Source organism: Aptenodytes forsteri, unplaced genomic scaffold (assembly GCF_000699145.1).
Source record: "Aptenodytes forsteri isolate BGI_AS27 unplaced genomic scaffold, ASM69914v1 Scaffold87, whole genome shotgun sequence".
NCBI lineage: Eukaryota > Metazoa > Chordata > Aves > Sphenisciformes > Spheniscidae > Aptenodytes > Aptenodytes forsteri.
In genome coordinates this window covers 3,757,439-3,779,064 of record NW_008796041.1, presented here as the reverse complement: position 1 = coordinate 3,779,064, position 21,626 = coordinate 3,757,439, and the positions used below count along the sequence as shown (strand labels likewise).

General features: G+C 41.4%; 1 protein-coding gene across 1 annotated transcript in view; it reads right to left on the bottom strand.

Annotated features, from left to right (window-relative positions):
• Positions 1 to 1,474: 1,474 nt before the first annotated feature.
• Positions 1,475 to 21,626, bottom strand: part of SEMA3D (semaphorin 3D) — a 105,651-nt gene continuing 85,499 nt past the window's right edge. Inside the window, exons 15-18 of the mRNA XM_009285518.2 lie at positions 21,182 to 21,339; positions 18,972 to 19,036; positions 14,654 to 14,793; positions 1,475 to 4,599 (exon numbers count right to left, since the gene is read on the bottom strand). Coding sequence (XP_009283793.1) covers positions 4,186 to 4,599; positions 14,654 to 14,793; positions 18,972 to 19,036; positions 21,182 to 21,339 — 777 coding nt within the window. The 3' untranslated portion in view covers positions 1,475 to 4,185. The remainder of the gene's footprint in view (positions 4,600 to 14,653; positions 14,794 to 18,971; positions 19,037 to 21,181; positions 21,340 to 21,626) is intronic.

Here is a 21,626-nt window from a genome sequence, read left to right as displayed (position 1 = left end):
ATATGCACTCCTATACACATATGCTTATATGACAAAACATTAGCAAACTCAATTTCCATTAGTCATTATTAAATATTGAGACATTATTATGAGACATGGGCTCATTACATGAATAATGAGTAATAATAACAACAAATAATTATGCATTATCTGAAATGTTAAATGCAGATCAATACCCATAATGGTTAGATTAAAGGGTTCATAGCATTTGAACTGCAGGGATCTTCTGATCTCAAAAGCACGTGAACCAGAGGAAATCTGTTGCATTTAACCTAATTATTTCATTATGAGTGACATAAGAACCAGGTCCAAAATCTACGTAAGAACTGAAAAGTATTCAGGTTCTTAGATACCTCAAGCAATGTAAGTTTAACTGCTTGGAGAGAAAAGTATTTGCTTATGGCATGCACACACGTTCACACCTGTTGTTGGAATGGTTTCCAGTAACGGAACTAGTTTATCACAATAAGTGTTAATACTTTATTCTTTTTTCTGCTAATCCCATTTTCTGTTTTATTTTAACTGACTGCAAGATCGCTACAAAGTTTAGGGCCCTGTTGGGTTTTAAAGCTTATGTCAGTTTTCAGCATTTTTGTAACTACAGCTCACATTGTGCTGGTTACTCTAAGAATCTGTTTGAAACTACTTCAGTTCAGCCCAGCGCTGACCTTTTGCTGAAATAGGGTGAATGGAAAGGTTTTGTGGAAGGAAAAAATAATGTATTAATAATTGGACTCCTGGTTGAATGCATATGTAAATAAATATCTATGTTGTATCATATGCAATAAGGGATCTGTTTAAAACCTACAGTTATTAAGGTGGAGGCAGCATTTTTCCACTCTGGACCAAAACTTTGTTTAACTTCATTTTTATGGAGCTCTTGAAGGAGGCAAGGCTCAGTTTCATTTAACTGTGGGCCTGTTGGGGCTCATAGTACAGCTCACAGCGGCCCAGCTGACCCCCAAAACATTGATTTGAAATTTAAGCAGACTTAGAGTTGAGACTTTAAATTATACAGAAGATTAATTTTTTTGAAAAGAGGGGATCCTCTCCTGTTACAGTTTCTGGGCTAGCTCATCCTCTGAACCTCTCTCTGGGACTGCAGGTTGTGGAAAGACCCACTGCTCCTCCTGCTCCTACTCCTGGGTTTGCATTGCTGAGTTCTGCCTAACAAAACCCTGTCTTACCTCCTGTAGTAATCCCTCATCTGTCCCTCTCATTCCCTGGTCTCCAAGGTCCTTTGGCCTCCTTGCATGTGTAATACCTGCTGTGCATGAGGAGCCGTGCTAGCCCTGCCAGCTATAGCATACATCTTACCCAGTGTATCAAAACACAGACTTTTATCTATGCAATATTATTAAATATGCTCCCTGGGGTGGCATGAACCCAATACAGCACACTGGTTTGGAGGATATTGAATTTATTTCCCATGATGGAAGAGGCCTTATATCTCACTTGGGGTTTTACGCTACCAGTGTACCCCAGACTGATGAGGTCATTTCTTTAAGAAGAATCTCATTGCAACAACATTTGAAATAAAAGAAATGAAAGTCATTTTTAAGAGTAATAACATTTTAATTCAACCATTTAACTCTAATGCTCCCAGCACTGAGACCCTTAGTCATCCCAGACTTCTACTAAAGTCAGTAGGGGGGGTTCATTTGTAGAATACATACCTCCAATCATATCTAAACATAAATCAGATGATTTAGTTTTCATGGAGGAGAAAAAAAAATATGGAAGAAGAAATTGATTTGCTTTTTTATGAAGTAGGCAAACATGTGATGAGAGTTGTCTGAAATGCAATAATTGAAGTACTGCGTCACCACCGGGGAGAAGAGTAGGTCCTTTGTCAGTGCATGTGAGTGCAGACCACCTGTTATTCCATACCCTTGGTGTGGTTCCACTCATTTACCTAATGTCCAAGTCAGAGAAATGGGACTTTGTGGACTGATAAAAATCTAATAAGGAATAATTGGGCAGGTTCTGTACGGTGACAGCATAACCTTCCAGCCAAGAATACTGAGTATCCCTGTCTTAGGGTGCTTTATATGTAGTAGTTTAATACCCCCCATACCTCCTTTAAGTAGTCTTAATTGGCCTTAAAATCAAGGTACCCAAAATGACGAGCCTCTTGTGGAATGCCTGGCCTACATTATTTTGCAGCAAAAATGCCAAAAAGATCTCTGCGTGTTCTCAAAGTACTGTACGACTGGTTAGTATCTTCAGCATCAATCTCTCTGCTGATTAAAGGTCCTGTGCTGAGAAATTCCCTCCTCCCCACAGATGTATTTTATAGTATTTAGCACTCAGTGCTTTACACTATCAAAGCATTGCACGCATGCTATCTAGTATCTCCTAATTAACTCATACATCTCCTATTAAAAAAGCATCTAAAATTAATGACATATGGTATCGCTGGCTTTTATACAACACATGCAAACTCAGTTTTTGGGTTTTACAAGAAATGTGGGTAAGCTGAGATTCCTTTCTGAAATCTGACAAACACTTCGCCATATCTGACTTTCAACAGAGAGGAAATGAACAACGATGCAAATTGGATCTACACAATTATCGATCAGGGAGTGAACGCGCACACAAACACTAGCATGGGCAAGGGTGAATCTACAACTTTCAGAGCCAACGTTTTCGGTTCCTTAGTGAGGTGCACACCAATTACAAGGGTTTCCCACAGACTTTGCTCTCAAGATCTGTAGAATGCATGAGAAGAAAAGTCTGTCGTTTTGGTATCCATCAAAGCTCTCTTCCATGTGAGGAAGTGGTTAATTTGTCATTTCACACTCAGAAAGGCGTGAAAGGCAAAACGGAGGGAGGTTAGATGGAAGAGAGGAAAGGGGGGCTGTGGCTCATGAGAAGAGACAGTAGGCCTGATTCTGAGCTTGTGTTTGTTGCTGCATATCAGGAATAAAATCAATGAAATCACATTGACGTAAAATAGACAAGAGTGAGGCCAGTGTTTCTTGCTTATATGGAAAAAATTACACTATTAAAACCAAAATATGAACCAAGGAACACTTTACAAATGGAATTATGGTATATAGCAAATTTCTAACTTACAAGTTGTATTTACACATGGACATCTTTTGTTTTATTTAATTATAATAAAAGTATTAATTCCAACAATGCAAATTTTCAACTTAAAAATACATAAGACCTTTGGGAGAAAATCCCAAAGTATACACACATCTGAGGAATGTCAGCTCTGTGTCAAGAGCACCGGTCTCAGCCACTAAATATTTTCCCTCATCGTCTTTTGTTTTAGCTTTGTTGTTGTCTTTTTTCTTCCTTTCCTCTGCATAAAACAAAGCTAGCAAAGGGCCAGAGAAACAGCCAGAGTCAAACTTTTGGAGAGATAGGAGAGGTGCAGGCAGGAATCCCAGTATTTGTTAATAGGATTTGTGCATATACCTCCCATGGACCACTTAGGAAATTTACTCCCAAGCATCTTGGTGGCAGTTTCAATTAGAGTCAACATTTCATTTCAGCAGATGGACTGCAAACTGGTGGCTACTCAAACTCTAATGAGTAACGCTCGATAATTCCCCCCTTTTAAACTATGATTATGCTTTGTGTTTCTTTTATGGGGAGAATGAATGTTGTCCCTAAGCCAATACTTAATTTGATTTTTTGCAGTGCCTCTCTGTGCTAGCAAACCCCACCCATGTGCCTGTATACAAGCCCAATGGGTAAATTAGCGGGTATTTTTGCAGATCTGTCACACATTTCTACCATGCTTTTTATTCAGAAAGATGCCAAAGAACTAGAAATACATCTGCCCTCCCCTGAAATGTAGCCACCTCTGGGGTGGAATGTGGCAGCAAATATTAACATGGGAACACGGACACTAAATCCTATGTGAAAATTATGCAGGAAGTACAGAATACAGCTCATGTAGCCTCAGGCTACCCAGAAATCAGCTAAAAGTGTACATCTTTTCTTTTTAATGAATGCATTTGAAATTATTGCCTGGTGTGTGGTACTCCAATAAGGAACGTCTCATTTGGTATCGAATCCCATTGTACAGTCTCATACAGATTAATAGTGATGGTGAGTTATCTGATTTCAGTAAGAAGCAGTACTAATTCATAGGCAAGATGCACAAAACCAGAACACAGTATTTTTTTTTTCATGGAAAATGTCCTTTCTTTAAATAGCATTTACAAACTACGTAGACAGTGGCCTGGCTGGCTCATGGTGCCTTCGGTTTCGCTTTTTTTTCATCTCCTGCACATGCTTCCATTTGGCACCACCTTTGTTCCGCTGCCGCCGTTTCTCCCGGTGCCACATCTGTTCACAGTACTCATCCAGGCTAAAGCTGGGGCTGCTGACCAGCTGGATGTAGTCCTTGTACCTCAGCCGGGACTCCGTCAGCAAATCCCTCACCCGGCCCTCCTCATCCTCAGTTTTCTGAGTGCTTTCCATTTGCCCGTTCTCAATGACGTTTAAGTTCAGCTTCACAATGGTATGGACAAAGGTGTGCTCCTGGGCTTTGCAGAAATAGGCTCCCGCATCCCTTCTTTGCAAGCTGCGGATCAGCAGCCCATGCTCTGTTTTGATGATCCTTTCGTCAGCCTTCAGCTGTGGGGTTGGACAAAGAAGAATGCAATACGTGAGTTTCATCAGCAAAACCAGAATGCGTGTCAGACCAATCCTGAGGTGGAGAAAAGGCTCGGCTGGCACACGGCATGCCCCGTCCCTCAGGTGCCAGCACGTGGTGGGACATGTGCAGCTGGGACAGACATCAGGAGATCCTTCCAATGTCTGAGTTCTGCTCCTAACTATAGCATCTGTATCACTGACATTTCAGCATGCAGTAGTAAAAGATATATCCTGTACAGCTGAAAGGACAGACAGTAATACTCATCACACCACAATGCATTAAGTTAGACTATGTTCTCCAAGGAAGGGTAGCTATTTAGTGCCACAAATCCCATCCATTTTTTAACTGCTCTTCTTGAGGTATCTGTAATGCACTCAATATACCAGGGTGCTTGAATGTATCTGGAGCGCTGAAGCTCTATTACACTGAAAATAAATACTACGACTGATTTTCAAAGTGAAATGCTGTGATTCTGATCTTCTTCAAATGGATTTTACAAAAGGAAGTTGATCCTGGCTTTGACTCATTGAGAAGTGATTAAAAGCACCCAATGAGGTTAGACAAATACAATCCAGTACAATCCTTTTATTAAGATCTGAGAAGAAGAACTTAGATGAAAAAATAAAGCAAAAAAAAAGAGCAAAGAAAAGAATGAGATTGCAAGTGAGAGCTGGAGTCTGTCAGTGTGGAACTGTAGTTTCATTTACGAATGGAAATATTTCAAAAAATACAGCAAGACTCACATGTTAAGAATAAGGTGCACCTTAGAGTAATAACACTGTCAGGTAAGTTACATATCTGGTGATCTGAAAATTATTTCCAAAATAACCTAAGACTAAAAAAAAGCATAAAAACAACCCAAAATCCAGGATGGGGCACTGGGCACCTAAGTATTCTTGCAGCTGGCGAACACAGAAGGTAAGTGATTTGCCAAAGACCATATAAAGATTAGTAGCAGAGGTGGAAGTAGAAAGCAGAGCCCTAACCCCCCAGTGTCCAACACCAGCATTTCCTTTGAAAATGATCCTGGTCTAGCCCAAAGCTGCCACCTCCCAGGCGTGCTATGTTCTGCTGCCACACAGAGGCTGCAGCACACAACCACACCGAAGGACCTGGAGTGCTGCTTGCTCAGCCTGCAGCAAAGCCAGGGCCTTAAATGCAGCCTCAGCACTGCTGGTGGCATTGTTATAATGTAGAAAAACTTCAGCACAAGGCTGAGTAGTGGGTTAAGAAGGGGGGAGTGGGGGCAGAGAGAACCAACACAGAATCTGGAAAATTTCCCAGAGTGCACATCTGACCCTCCAGCAAACTTCAGAGGATGAAGATCAGGGAGGCATAAAGATGACTAAATTAGATTTATTCACAGTGGGTAAGCTACACACTGTTTCTTTATGTAAAAAATCTGCGCATGATTCCCTCTTCTACTCCATGGGAAAAAATGTATACATACATATGATTCTCCATCTGTTACGATTCTAACTCACTAGTACTTTATCATAATAGGGTCTCTTGGAGCAAAGAGATGGATGAGATGACCTCCCAGGGCTTTTTGCTTTACCCTTTTCTAAGTTTCTATGATAATGACTTTGGAAGGGTTAAATAATTTGAGAGACCATTTAAAGATCACCAGAAAAAGCAATACACATATACATAATACAAGCACAGAGAGACAAAGGGACTTTGGCTTGCTACTGTATCAGCTGTAACAGTCTTCAGTAACATACAGATGAGGTAGGTAGGGAGGGAGGTAGGTACGTAGGTAGATGGATGTGGATGGAGGGATGGATGGATGGATGGATATAGGCCTGTGTCCTACCATTGATCTGGCTGCAGCAGAGACAAGAAATCAACCGCTACAAAAGCCTGGTCAGAACATGGCTCTGGCTGCCTGACTCTGTGGCCAAGTATTTTTTGGCTCCTGCCACCAGTTGATGGTGTTGGGTCAACCCTGACCTTTAGTTTTCTTGTTTGTAAACTGTATATAAGCATGCCTACTTGGCATCAGCAGGGTGAAATCATACTAATTTCAGGAAATTCCTGGAAAATCGATTGTCCTGAAAACAGGTGCTACATGAGCACAAGCTACTTTTGATTTACTACACTGAATTTAAACCAGAGAAATCATGGTCAAAACACAAGCACAAACACAGAAGATAGCAGGGAGGGAGACTAGAAAAAAACACTTTTCCACCTCCAGAACCTACAGCGTAGGGCAGTAGTCCTCAGTTTTATCAGCTGGTGACACTTCATTCCAAGTAAACATTCCTTTCTTACAGTAAAAACAGGAGCATAAAATGTATACATGAATCCACAAATAAGTGGCTGTAGGCAGAAATATGTCTAGGGCAGGTGTTTCCTTGTGGTGCTGTACTCCACAGAGAGAAGCAGGAGCAGGGGCCAGGTGGAAGTGCTTGGAGGCTTGGCTGTTGCAATATGACAAGGAAGCCCCTCTTTTTTTTGCCCAGGCTTCATGTCAACATGAAGACCCAAGCCTGAGAAATTTAGGGAAAAGAATGGGAAGAAGCAGCTAATTTCCAGACATTTGGGTTCCATAAGGCACTATGCAAAGACCAAGTTCCCACATTGTCTGAGTGAAAACAGGACTGATCTCTCAGGGCTTGATGCAATTGCAGCAGTAGCATCTGCCTATCGGTGGCTCTGCCAGTATTGTAGTCTAGAGCGCCTTGACAGCTGTGTACCTCCTACACTTGGAAGATCTCCAGCTGGCTGTTTCAGCTGGCTGGGTGCCAGTCCAAAGAGCTCTCACTAGTGCTTTGCCTATTTTCAGTGAAAAGAAGGCAGAATAATGGCAGATCTAGACTTGAAAAGATCACTGGACCCCCAAGTCCAGCACCCTGCTACTCATAACTGTTTACCACTTGTGCAGCAGCCATCACTTTCTAGTCGTAAACGTGTTAACTGATGGAGTTGCCCCCCTCTGCCTTGGGATACTGCAGAGAAAGCTTACAGAGTCTAAATTGGTTGTGTCCCTTAATCCCAGGCCATCACGACTCCTATTTTTAATGAAGCAGCATTCTTACAGAATGTCCTGTGTTAACCTTGGATATTGATTTACGGTGACTGTCAGCTCCTCCTTCTCTGTGCCTTCATTGTTCATTCCTTTCTTATCCTCTGGCAGGATGAAATTATGGCTCCGATTTCACACGTATTGAGCAACACTTCATTACTGTTTTCCCCCCTCACTTCTCTTTTTGGTATCCTGTTTATGTTGTTTTACCCATAGGTTCAGAACTCTTCCTGTCTTTCCTCTCTATTTTCCCCCCACAGGGCTCTGGAGTTTCATAAACACCTGGCATTTCATTACTTGGTAGTAGATCTTTAACCTTTCACTTGAATGCTTAATGTGCTCTTTGGTTCCTGACCTATAGATGTAAAACATATTTTATTAAATTTTGAGGAAAATGAAAAGACTAGTTAGATAAAAGACATCATTTTGTTTTGGTCAATTGTGGATTCACTGCTCCCCCCCCCCAATATGTCATAGTCAATAACTCTCCTAAAATATTTGTAGATGGGATTTAAGAGTTCAGAAGCACAAAGGCTTTAATTCATAAAAGCTTGCTGACATGTGCTTAAATTTGAGCATACAACAGAAATTAAACATGAGAGACATAGCTTTGTTCAATAGGGCACAAATTATAAACCACAAAAATGAAGCAATTGATTACCATTAACTTTCTTTTCTTAGTGGAGTGGGAGCAGATTTTTGACAATATTTTATCAATAAATTGTACTTTTCATCCCCCATGATAAGCACATAAGTTTGCTTAAAATTACAATACCTGAATTATGGCACATGCCATAGATACTGGCAATATTTGACAAAGGGAAAAGATCTCCATGCAAATCAAACACTTGATTTTCACAACCTGAGTTTAACAATGGAGGAAAAATAGGCATTGCCAATATTGATGGCAAATCTTTAAACAATCAGTAAGTTGGAAAACAACCAAGGATTTGAAAGTGCTGTGGCACCAGGTTAGGTCAATGCCTTTTGTCCTTTGCTAATGATGTGTTTAGATAGCTCCCTCTTTACAAATAATTCACATGTCAACTCTTTCACAGTTAAAACACTGCACCTGTCTGGGAGAAGAAAGTGGCTTCAAAGCCTGCCTTCCCTCATTAATCAACATGTGAAAAGATGTTAGAGGTAAAGCTGGACTAATCATGGGTTAGCTGCAACCCCTGAACAAACTGAGAGGAGGAGAAAGGAAAATTAGGAACATTTGCTGAGAATTCACATTCATCTTCGTTTTTTTATTGTTTTCTTCTTCATCCTCATCATTTGACTGGAAATAAAGATCAGTCTGGGTTTTTTTGGCTTTATTGTTACACATGACTTTGTTTCTCTCATACTGGGAAAATAATCATTTAACTCCAACGCAGTTGTAGAGTTAATTTCTCTTTCCTTTTTTTTTTTTTGTTTTAACATCTTTTTTATTTACCAAGAAGCTACAGGAAAAAATGAAGAACATGTTGCTGGTACAATATCATTATGGAGATGCATGATTCCTATTATTTTCAAGGTGAAGCTAACTTCTTATTCTGAAACTAAATTTTAAACTCCTACTCCCCCAGTATATCCAAATCAAAGCAGAAATGTCACGTGTTGTATCTCAGTTCAGAGTTACTTCTTTTTTTTCCCCAGAAAACTGTCCAAAATATTAGTCTTACTTAAGAATCTCAAGGTATTAGGGGGAAAAAAAAGCACCAATGAGTCATATAATAAAATAAAAGAGTGAAAGCGTGAGAGCTATAAGTTGTCCCTAGGCTGCAGAATGAATCTCTTCTTATTTTTCCCCCTCTCGATCTCTTTCTCATTGACCTAAGGATTCAAACACTGAACTATACTCCTCTAACAGAAGGTACTACTAGAAACTCAGACCTTGGTGTATGTCCTCTTCCTTACTTAGCTCTCATCCAACTCCCAGATTTTAGGGCTGGCACTGAATCTGTGACCTTTTTTCACAAGATGCTGCTGACCAGGTGTTTGTAACAAAGAAAATCGCGATCATGATGCAAAAATATCCAGCCATAAAAAGATATGGAAACTTATGTCTTGGATAGACTGAAAAATGTCTTCTCAGTCTGGCTAAAATGTGGAATGGAAACAACATCTCTTTGCTCTGATGGGGGAGACTCTTGTGCCTAGCAAGATGGCCTGTCCAAGAGTGAGTCACACTCTTGTACCTACCAAAACATCAGATGCCCGTTAAGCTGGGTCCGTCAGAAAAACACAGCCCAGATTGTGGGGCAGGAATATGGAAAAGGTGAGAACCGCTGAAGAAGAAACTGAAATGTTCTCCTGCCTTTTGGTGGATTTATTTTCACCCCCAGGTATGAATAGAGCAGGAAGGAGAGAGTTAAGAGTGATCTGCACCTATTCTGTCACTTCAGACTATATGGCTTGTCCTGTCCCCTGCAAGGGGACGTGGCAGCTTGGCAGACCTGGAGCCGCAGGAGACTCAGGGTGAAGGGCAGCCTAAAAAAGGGGGGCTAATACTTTTCAGAGCCATGGGGCACCAAAACTAATGGCTTTGTAGGGAGCCATGCATTTGCTTTTTGCAGTCCTGACACCTATTATACACATAACAGAACACATAGGAATTTCTTTAAGAAATAAATGTCTGTTTTAAGCTTCAGAAAACTTCAGCAGTTTAAGACATTACGAACAGATGACGTCCCCGCTTTTTTTTATGAATTCCAGCCACTGAAACGCTCTCCCTCATCTCAGTGACTAACCCTGCACGCACAGGAACAAACATGATCAATTGCGTGAGCAGCACTAAACACAAAAGCACTAGATATTTGACTCCTGACCTTAAAACGGCCCCAAACTACAGGGAAATGTACTCCCACTGGCAGCAAAATGACCTGGTGACAGCTCCTGTACCACAGAAGATCCTGTCCCTCCCCACAGGTCGCTCTGCCTGGAAGTCACATTCTGAACCATGACCCTAAGGGTGAAAAGTCGGGGACATCCTGCTGGGCCAAACGCTTCCCATCTAGTCTGGATTTTGCCCTTTTCCTTCCCTCAGGAAGCTGTAGTGCATGTCCGGGACACTGCATAGCTGTCTATTTGTAAAGCCAGGTTTAAAGACTTGCTGAGACATTACAGTTCCAGCCCTGGAACTAAAAGTCCGTAACCTAAGTTCCAGGTGCACGGAGTCATTTGCAAAGCATGGTATCGTCATCACAATAAGTTACACCGCTATGTAGACATGCACTAAAATAATGTACAGCGTTATTTGAGAAACCTGCTGCAGGAAGTGAGAGAGAGAGCAGAAAATATAATTGTAATGGGAAAACCTATGGTAAGGCATGGGCTGAGCAAAGATCAAGCTACACATTAAACATGACCACACTGTTTCTGTCACATATGGTATTTTTGTCAGATTGAAGTACTTTGAAAAGAAAGTCTATTACTCCGCCGATCTTTGGATTTTCTAGGAAGGCCTCCAATTAGGCTCTAATACCGATGATTTCATTTTCACTGATAAGTCAAATTAGAAAACCTGAAAATCTCAATTTCTAGATTCCCAAATTAACAAAGGATTAACATTTTAACCTGCAAACACCCTTATTCTATCTAATAGGAGGAATGATTGTTCAGCATCTCTACAGACCCAGTCATTTATTCAGGCAGCCATATATGAAATTAGGAATTTAACTTTAGGCACATGCATTTGAAAATGTGACATTTCTAGATTACTATCTTTATCTTAAAAAATAACAAAACCCCCCTTCTTTTATTTTCCTTCTAAAAATGATATCTCCCAATATGATGATTTGAGATGTGCAAGCTGAGTTTGCTCAGAAGGAGTTCAAGTTCTTAGGACCCTGGAACTAACCTGGGTCAAAATACTAGAAATTCTGTTACTATAAGAATTTTCTGGTAGAAATCAAACAAAACTAATAGCTATACACTGTCTTTAAGTGATCTGATCCTGTAATCATCAATATAAAATGATATCTCCCAATATGATGATTTGAGATGTGCAAGCTGAGTTTGCTCAGAAGGAGTTCAAGTTCTTAGGACCCTGGAACTAACCTGGGTCAAAATACTAGAAATTCTGTTACTATAAGAATTTTCTGGTAGAAATCAAACAAAACTAATAGCTATACACTGTCTTTAAGTGATCTGATCCTGTAATCATCAATATGTCCATATGCCTTTATATAGGCTGTTATCTTCAAAGGCTGGAAAAAATATATAAAAATGAACCAACAAAACCACCCCAAGGAGTTGTGGAACATGTGCTCCAACTTCTATTTTACCAAAGCTAGATCACAGAAACATTGCTATGGCTTTAGGGACAATATGTGGTAAAAAGCTATTTGCCTACTGTTAGCATTCATAATGTAGAAAATCCATCTGCAGATTTCTCCTTCAAATTTTCCTCTAAATTTGCCTCAAAGGTTAATCTAGCCTTTTAGCAAAGCTTTACTTTTCTCGTACAAACAGATGTCAGATTGTTTACACAGAGCAAGCCCAGTAAACATTGCTGTTTAATGTGCAAAGATGTATGCTGTGTGCTTGCTGGAGCTTCAAATGCCATCACACATATGCATGCATTCCCTTACTCTCTCAACATGCACATCCTTGGCACACTGGGCGGTCCTGCAGTACTGGACATCACCATGCCTGGGCAACTGGCATTTGCCCCAGAACAAGTAGCAGGGGCCAGGTCACTGCCGCAATGACCCTTTTGGAAATACAAAGCGTGGCAAAAAATAATATAGCCTTAACTTAGGCTATGCTATATAGGTTAGCCTGCCCTAACTTTGTTCAAAAGTTGGTTTGGCCTGCAGTTTGTCCTACAATCAAATAAGAAAGATAGCTTGAGCTTGGCTTTCTGACCTTCAGAGGCCTATCTGAACCTGTGATTTATGAGAAAATCAACTGATTTTTTTTTTTCCCATAAATTGACACAGATAAAACTCAAAAGCAGCCCTTCAAAAGAGGCTTTCAGATCTGAAAAGTGTGGCTCCTTATGATACAGAAATATTACATTCTTCACAGGGAACTGGCTGTTTTACGCAAAGTTTGTAGCTCTTTTTGAGAAGCTCAGGCACATGCTATAGTTGTAATACATTATTTTAAAAAATGATTGAGTCTCCTAAAACTTGACCATAACTTCCTGTTCAGAAAAAAGAAAAAACACACACTAAAAAAACCCCAAAAAACAAAGACCTGTTAACTATCTGCTTAAATTTACTTAACAATGAGTCTTAAACACATGGTTAGAATGAAGCAAGTACTTTACTTGTTTCCCTGATCAAATATGTAAGGGCATTTACAAACTGCTGCCTTAGGGAAGTAGAACGCAGAGTCTTCTGTACAGGACAGTTAAAGGTAAATCAATTAAAGCACAAACAATGAAAGCCCATAGGTCTTTAAAGGCTGATACACTTCTAGCTGGGTTTTCACTTCAACCACCTGTGGCTGAGAGCATGCTTGGCCAGCTGATCAGAAGATCACGTATTTTTTTTTCCAAGTATGGACTGTAATGGAGGTTAGAGGTGGTATTTTTAACCAGTAATCTCTTTCTTTTGGTGTTTAGTGCATGTTGTGGGAAGCACTGAATCTATAAATTAATGAAGTTTCTATTCTCAGCAGAGGAAAGAATCCTTGCCGATCCAAAGCATGAGTAAAAGAAGGGGAGTAAATTAAAAGTACTGCAGTGTCATAGTCAATATACAGCCTTGTGAGTTTTTTTGTCTTATTTGGTGGAAAATCAGAAGTGCCTTGTATCCCCTTACTCTGGCTTTCTGGCTTTTTTCTTTAGCCCAAGACGTAACTGGGGCTGCAACTTTGGGACTAACTGCCGTGAGTCACATCTCACCCAGAGGCGATGCTCTCATAGGCACCTGCCCTGGCCTGCATCTCCCCAGCCTTTAGAAAGAACCAGCACACTTTCTGCACTCAAAAAGTCTCATGGGATGAATTATCATTGAGAGTGGAAGACCAGTTGGGTGTTTGATAGTTCCTGTCATTTAAACTCATTTTTGTCTCAGATGAACATTTAACAAAAAAGCATATCTAACACCTGGGACCAGCTACTTTGAAAGGGCAGTTCTTTTCCCTTCTCCTTCCCCGTTGCCATGGTTGCCATCACAGCAGGACTTGGCCTCAGACAGAAAATCACTCATGTAAGAGGAAGGCTATGAAAACTCCTGAGGTTTGAAACTCACCCAAACCCAGTCCAAATCAGTCCCAGCACGTTGACCTTTTGGGCACATCAGAGGGCCCCTCTGTCACTAGCTCAGAGAGGAATCAGCAGGAAATTGTGCAGGGGGTATGCAGGGACCTGGAGGCTTCTCCAGGGCTCCTCCACCAGTGAGGACCCCAAACCTGCTTCCTGCAGGAATTAAGGGCCATCACAAGTCTCACCTCTTTCTACTCCAGATGCAAGGTGCAATTCTTTAACCTGACATCTCTGCAGAGTACCATTTAAGAAAAATTCTCAGACTCCACTAACAAGAAAAAAAGCAAATAAAAACCTTTTTAGTGCACAGGGCACTCCTTCTCTGGGGAGAGATGGAGAAAAGCAGCAAGCCATACGTGCAATTCTTAGCTACGCTGCTTAACATGATAAGGGAATGAAATCAGACACTAAATGGAGCATTATTATTATTATTATTATTAAAGCATTTTGAACATACTTTTACCTACAGAAGTAGTTGTTGTGTTAATTACTGGACAAAAGGGCTTTTTTTTTTTCAGTACTTTGATTTTTTACCACTATTTAAACCTTAATTTATCTTTTCTTCTTTTTTTTAATAGAATGAGCATGTAAGTCAAAATAAATATCTAAATCTGCTTATGACACAGTGCAAATGGCTTCTCTCTTCCCCACTGCATGCCCCAAATGGTGATACCAGAAGGCTATGTGATACCTAAGGTGAGGCAAAGAAAAGTAAAACATCGACTAATCCCAATAACTCCTGCCTTTCAATGCTCAGCTGAATTCTCTATAGAGGAAGCTTGCCTTGATGACTATAACTTACCTCTTCTCGATGTTCTTCTCCAGAGCGCTGAATATACCACCTAATAGAGGCTTGCTGGGACTTTGGAATACATTCCAGAAAAGTTGAATTAAATTCAATGCCAAAAATCACCTTTTCATCAGCAGTTTCATGACTAATGCCTGGAAAGCAAACATGGTACAGGAGATTAACCCTGACCTGGTTTTTAAAGCTATGGGAAAATAGCCTGATTCAGAACAGATGCTGTGAGAGTGAGTGAATTATAAAAAAGCAAAAGGAAACTTAACTTTTAGCTTAAACTATAACTATGAGGATTTAGAGGTGGCTGCTAACCTTCCTTCACTGCAACTGGTTTTTAAGGAGGTCAATAAAATCTGTATCACGAACTTGCTCCACTTTAAAGTTGAGGCTTTCACCTTTGAGGAATTTAAAATCTGACCTGTATTTTTCCTTTAAGTAATGCAACTACTAAACCTAAGCTAAAGCTGCTAAAGGTAGATTGTACGGTCTGGTTTGTTCATCCCAAACACTTTAAAGGAGTCACAGGACTAAAGTAAACTGAAGTTTACCTTCCCTCAGTATAATTTAAAATGCTCTGTAGTACGTTTCAGACCAAACACTGAAGGAGCCATAAGCAGATCTGAGCTCCTCTCTTGGCCTTCCATAAACCTGAGCAAGTAATTTCTAATCTCTGCTTTTCCATTTCCCTTTCCAGCCTGTCTTATCTGTATCTTATCTGCCTTACCATCAGACTAAAGATGTTTCTTACGCCCTGCCAATAACAGAAAGGAAAGTGAAATGCTCTCATAGGCACCTGCCCTGGCCTGCATCTCCCCAGCCTTTAGAAAGAACCATCACACTTTCTGCACTCAAAAAGTCTCATGGGATGAATTATCATTGAGAGTGGAAGACCAGTTGGGTGTTTGATAGTTCCTGTCATTTAAACTCATTTTTGTCTCAGATGAACATTTAACAAAAAAGCATATCTAACACCTGGGACCAGCTACTTTGAAAGGGCAGTTCTTTTCCCTTCTCCTTCCCCGTTGCCATGGTTGCCATCACAGCAGGACTTGGCCTCAGACAGAAAATCACTCATGTAAGAGGAAGGCTATGAAAACTCCTGAGGTTTGAAACTCACCCAAACCCAGTCCAAATCAGTCCCAGCACGTTGACCTTTTGGGCACATCAGAGGGCCCCTCTGTCACTAGCTCAGAGAGGAATCAGCAGGAAATTGTGCAGGGGGTATGCAGGGACCTGGAGGCTTCTCCAGGGCTCCTCCACCAGTGAGGACCCCAAACCTGCTTCCTGCAGGAATTAAGGGCCATCACAAGTCTCACCTCTTTCTACTCCAGATGCAAGGTGCAATTCTTTAACCTGACATCTCTGCAGAGTACCATTTAAGAAAAATTCTCAGACTCCACTAACAAGAAAAAAAGCAAATAAAAACCTTTTTAGTGCACAGGGCACTCCTTCTCTGGGGAGAGATGGAGAAAAGCAGCAAGCCATACGTGCAATTCTTAGCTACGCTGCTTAACATGATAAGGGAATGAAATCAGACACTAAATGGAGCATTATTATTATTATTATTATTATTAAAGCATTTTGAACATACTTTTACCTACAGAAGTAGTTGTTGTGTTAATTACTGGACAAAAGGGCTTTTTTTTTTTTTCAGTACTTTGATTTTTTACCACTATTTAAACCTTAATTTATCTTTTCTTCTTTTTTTTAATAGAATGAGCATGTAAGTCAAAATAAATATCTAAATCTGCTTATGACACAGTGCAAATGGCTTCTCTCTTCCCCACTGCATGCCCCAAATGGTGATACCAGAAGGCTATGTGATACCTAAGGTGAGGCAAAGAAAAGTAAAACATCGACTAATCCCAATAACTCCTGCCTTTCAATGCTCAGCTGAATTCTCTATAGAGGAAGCTTGCCTTGATGACTATAACTTACCTCTTCTTGAAGTTCTTCTCCAGAGCGCTGAATATACCACCTAATAGAGGCTTGCTGGGACTTTGGAATACATTCCAGAAAAGTTGAATTAAATTCAATGCCAAAAATCACCTTTTCATCAGCAGTTTCATGACTAATGCCTGGAAAGCAAACATGGTACAGGAGATTAACCCTGACCTGGTTTTTAAAGCTATGGGAAAATAGCCTGATTCAGAACAGATGCTGTAAGAGTGAGTGAATTATAAAAAAGCAAAAGGAAACTTAACTTTTAGCTTAAACTATAACTATGAGGATTTAGAGGTGGCTGCTAACCTTCCTTCACTGCAACTGGTTTTTAAGGAGGTCAATAAAATCTGTATCACGAACTTGCTCCACTTTAAAGTTGAGGCTTTCACCTTTGAGGAATTTAAAATCTGACCTGTATTTTTCCTTTAAGTAATGCAACTACTAAACCTAAGCTAAAGCTGCTAAAGGTAGATTGTACGGTCTGGTTTGTTCATCCCAAACACTTTAAAGGAGTCACAGGACTAAAGTAAACTGAAGTTTACCTTCCCTCAGTATAATTTAAAATGCTCTGTAGTACGTTTCAGACCAAACACTGAAGGAGCCATAAGCAGATCTGAGCTCCTCTCTTGGCCTTCCATAAACCTGAGCAAGTAATTTCTAATCTCTGCTTTTCCATTTCCCTTTCCAGCCTGTCTTATCTGTATCTTATCTGCCTTACCATCAGACTAAAGATGTTTCTTACGCCCTGCCAATAACAGAAAGGAAAGTGAAAGCAGTGGTGTCTCCTAAGTCAAAAGTTAGCTCAACAACAAAATGAATACAATTTTGGATTGTTTTTTCAATGTAGTAAGTACCTATATGAGATCTAGAGAAATTCAAGCTCTCCGCATTAAATACTTTTATTTCACTGTGCCACTGAGATTTCAGTAGAGCCAAACAACTTCATGCAGCCAATGAAGTCTCTGGGAGGGAATCTCACACAGTGGAGCACTGAATTTAAATAGTTTTTGGGGCCATAATGTTATTAATTATCGCAAATGGCAAAAATAAGCCAAGAGCCTGGAGTGGCACAGGTCAGCTTCATGGTTTTATGGCACACAGGGGTCATCCCCAGCTGGATAAAATTTCTATTGGTGGCACTACATCAGGGCAAAGGATTAATACCAGTTTCTGTGCTAAGTCGTTTTACATTTGTCTGGTAAAGCCAACTCTTCCAGTATCTCTTTATCCTTCCAGGAAAATGTGACATTGTCAGCCTTTCTGCTAGAGTTTCTATAACCTTGAGCTTTGCACAGTTTCAGATACCACTATTTGGAGAGCCATGGTAAGCAGCAAGCGGGGAAGTTCTGGCCCTTGGGAATGAACAGGAGTTTTGTCATTGACTTTAATGGAAATGAGATTTTACCCTGACTTTTTAACTATGTCCTCATGCACACATGTACAGTCAGAGTCCTCTATACTGTGCAACAGACTTAAGTCTTTGATCCTGTGGCAAGCAGCTCTGATTTCTGCAGTGACTCACGCTGAGATCTGCGGCAGGCATCCAGCACCACAGCGGCATGAAAATAACCAGAGATCAATGGAAAGTGGTGGCTCGTCCCGAACCAAACATTCAGCGCAGCAATACAATCAATACTGTTTTGACTGGGTTGTTCATTTTAATAAGAGCCCCAGACAAACCCAAGCTTGGTTTTGAATGCTTTTCATTTATTTTACGCTGCTGCAGAGATTGCCGCGCAACCGCAGGATTTCATACTGACGGTGCTCACTGTAAGAGAAGTGCTACGGTTGCCAAAGGAGCAAGCCAGACCCTTTGGCATCTGAAAAGAGGGTGTGGGAAAGGGAGGGGGGAGCCGACAGGGAGAGGGGGGGTAGGCTCTTGTTAATAACAGGAGTATTTAAGTAGCTGCGGGGAGGGGAAGGGGCTGGTTTGGCAGCTGGAGCTGGGCTTTGGGACTAGTGTCAAGTGTACGCGGCGGAAGGGGAGAAGATGGCATGTTCCCCGTTCACCCCTGCGGGTTTCCTCGCAGGATTCTCTCCCCTGTTTCTGGATGAACGGAGGTCCTGGTAGCTACTTGTAGGGATGTGTGTGATGTTTTTGCATCACGGGCACATCTTCCTCCCCTGGGTGAGTGCTGGGGAGGGTCGCTTGTAAGGGATGCGAGGGTGCTGTCCCATGCTGGCTGCCCCTTATCAGCCCCGGCTCCCCAACTTTAACTGCAGGAGGGGTAATGTATATGAAGTGTGAGAAAGGCAACTGCTTTAATGGTGTTATTCTGTCAGGCTCAGCAGGTTTTCGCAGACAGATGGAGACCCTTACAGCAATCTCTGCTGTCAAAGTGACTAAAGAGCAAGAAAGGTGCAAAATACTCACTGTCTTCCACATCCCAGCATTGTGCAACAGGGTCTCCATATTTGACATCTTGCCTTCTGGCTCGCCTATGGGAAGAGCATGCAAACTTGTAACACTTCAGGCATAATTGCTGGAATTCAACAACAAAATACAGAGGAGCTCAGCAGATGTGGACTCGCATTGCTCCCACCCTACTGCTGACAATTACAGTCTTAACTAAAACCAGCCTCACCCTCAAAGCAGCATGTGGCCTAGAGAGATTTGTACAATTGACATCAAGAGAAGGGCCTGTGATTTGGGAAAACCACTGGGAGGGGAAAAAGGGAGAGAAAAAAATCTGCCTAGAATAAAGATCGTGCAATATAGTGACAGAAAGAGCATCTAAACCTGCTTTAGGAGCACGGGGCACAGGTCTCCTGGTGGGGTGGACTATCTTGGAAACACCTAAAAACATCCTTAATGTTGTATGTCGTGGAAAAGATCTGAGGTTCAACAGGTGATATTCAAAATTAAGCTCAGGATCGGCCCAAGGTAATACTGACTGGTAAACCAACCTTTAAAATTAAGAGAGAAAAGCGTATGTTTTAATTTGGTAACAAACAATTGACAAACCTGATTATCTTTCATCTTTATGGACGGCAAAAAAGCTTGAGACAATGGTCTGAGATGGTCTGCTCCCTTCCACAACTAACTTGCCTGCTAATCTCTGGGTGTGTTACTTAAACTCACTGTGATTTAGTGTAGTTTCAGTGTAACAACATTTAAAAAAAAAGCAAACTCTTCCGCTGTGGATGACCACATTTATTTCCCAAGAGCTACAAATAGAAGTTTGTATTTAAATTTTTTAGTAGAAGAATTGGTAGACCCACAGCCACACCGGAGATAACAGGAGTGGGACCTCCTACGTGCAGAGCAATGCCTCTGCAGGACAGGGGGTTCCCGAGGCTGAGCTGTCCACTCTGGTAAAAGCTGTAGACATGCTGGAAGCACAGGCTGCTACACAGAAGAAAAATATTCAAGTAACTGATCTACTGGAGGATTCCCAAGGCCAGTCACCCATCCCTTGTTTTGGAGCCACAGACTTTTGGCCTTCCCACCAAACTGCACATCTGTTAAAAAGCATGGACCATCAATCTCTGTGTCCCAGCCCACCTCAGGCTTCAGCAAGCCTCATGTGTCACTAACTTTGCAGTGAGCCTGAACACTTGCTTTTCTCCTTTCATTTATGCTTCCCTGAATTTAGTTTGCTTTGGCTTTGAGGGAGAACACATAAAGTTCCTTGACACCATGACATGATAACCTATGAGTCATTAACTTCAATGGTTTGTCTAATTGCTCAGGTCCCAGCCCTGCAGCCCCTAAGGTAGAAAGTCTCATTCCAGAGCCTGAGCTCAGACTGCAACCTCCGACCCTCACTGCAAGAATTACTGTCAGGAAGACTTCATCCAAAGGGGAATGAGGAGGCTGTGAAGCACTCTGGCTCAACAAGCAAGCTCAGAGTTCTGGCTAAATCAGCCAAAAACTCCAAGAGACACATCCAGCAACTTAGGTACTTCACTGCTACAGCCCGCAGCGTGCTCTCCCTCCATGCAGATTCATGCTGCTGTCCTAGCTGGTGAGTACAGAAAATTCAGATGAAGCTTCTTTCACTGTGGAAAAACTGCTCCCGATGCGGTCAAATCACAGTACTTAAATCTCTGTCTCCCTCTCATGGCTAGACCACAAATACCATCGATGAGAGTGACACTTTTTGAGCCAAGTTATCTGGGTTAGTTAGATCAGACAGGAGAAGCTTGTTAGTTTAGATCAGGGAATTAAATGTATTTTATTATTGACCACTCTGGGATACTATGTTAAACTCCACTTTATAACCACGGTGGTGCCCTAGGCAAAAGGCAGAAGCTTAAGAGAGGCTCTTGCATCTTGGGCAGAGTCAGCTACAACCTGGACCTCCATCTGAGCATCTCATGCCTTAAATCATTCAGCATAAAAAAGGAAAGTGATGGATTTATGATGTTAGCTGCAGTAGCCGAGTTACTGTCACACACACTTAAACAAAGCTATGTTGCCTTCACAGCTCTTTGAGCAGAAATGTGAAACATGGCCAGAGTATGATCAAATTTTAAGGCAAATGACATGCTAAGTAAAAAGGCAACACGTTCTGATTGGGAACCTCTAAAATTCTTGCAAGCAGCAAGATCTTTTACAGCACGTTGTATTTTTTTTCTTACCTTTTAGAAGTGGGGGCATATCTGGAACACGAGTTTCCATCCCAGGCACAGTATGGGTCTCTGGCAAGGCAGCAGTCTGCACAAGCCTTCCCATACGTGTGACATCTGTGCAGAGAGAGCTGAACCAATCCATCCCTGGAACCAATGTACAATTGTTGCTGCAAATCAGGCAAAGCAAATGAATTAGGGGCATTCTCCAAGTAGCCCATTTAAAAAGTTCCCTTCTTCAGTGCCACACTTGCAGACTTTCAACCTTGTCCTAGATTTTACAAAACGAGGGAGAATTCCTCCTTTACCATAAAACGTTTCTCAGGGCTCAGTGTGAACTGGCCATTCCCCATCAATCCCTGACAACACAGCAGAGAGGAAAGGGGACTGCCGTCCTGGAAAGACACCAGCACTTCAACACCCTTGCACCTTTAGAACTGTGCTGTAATAAACAATC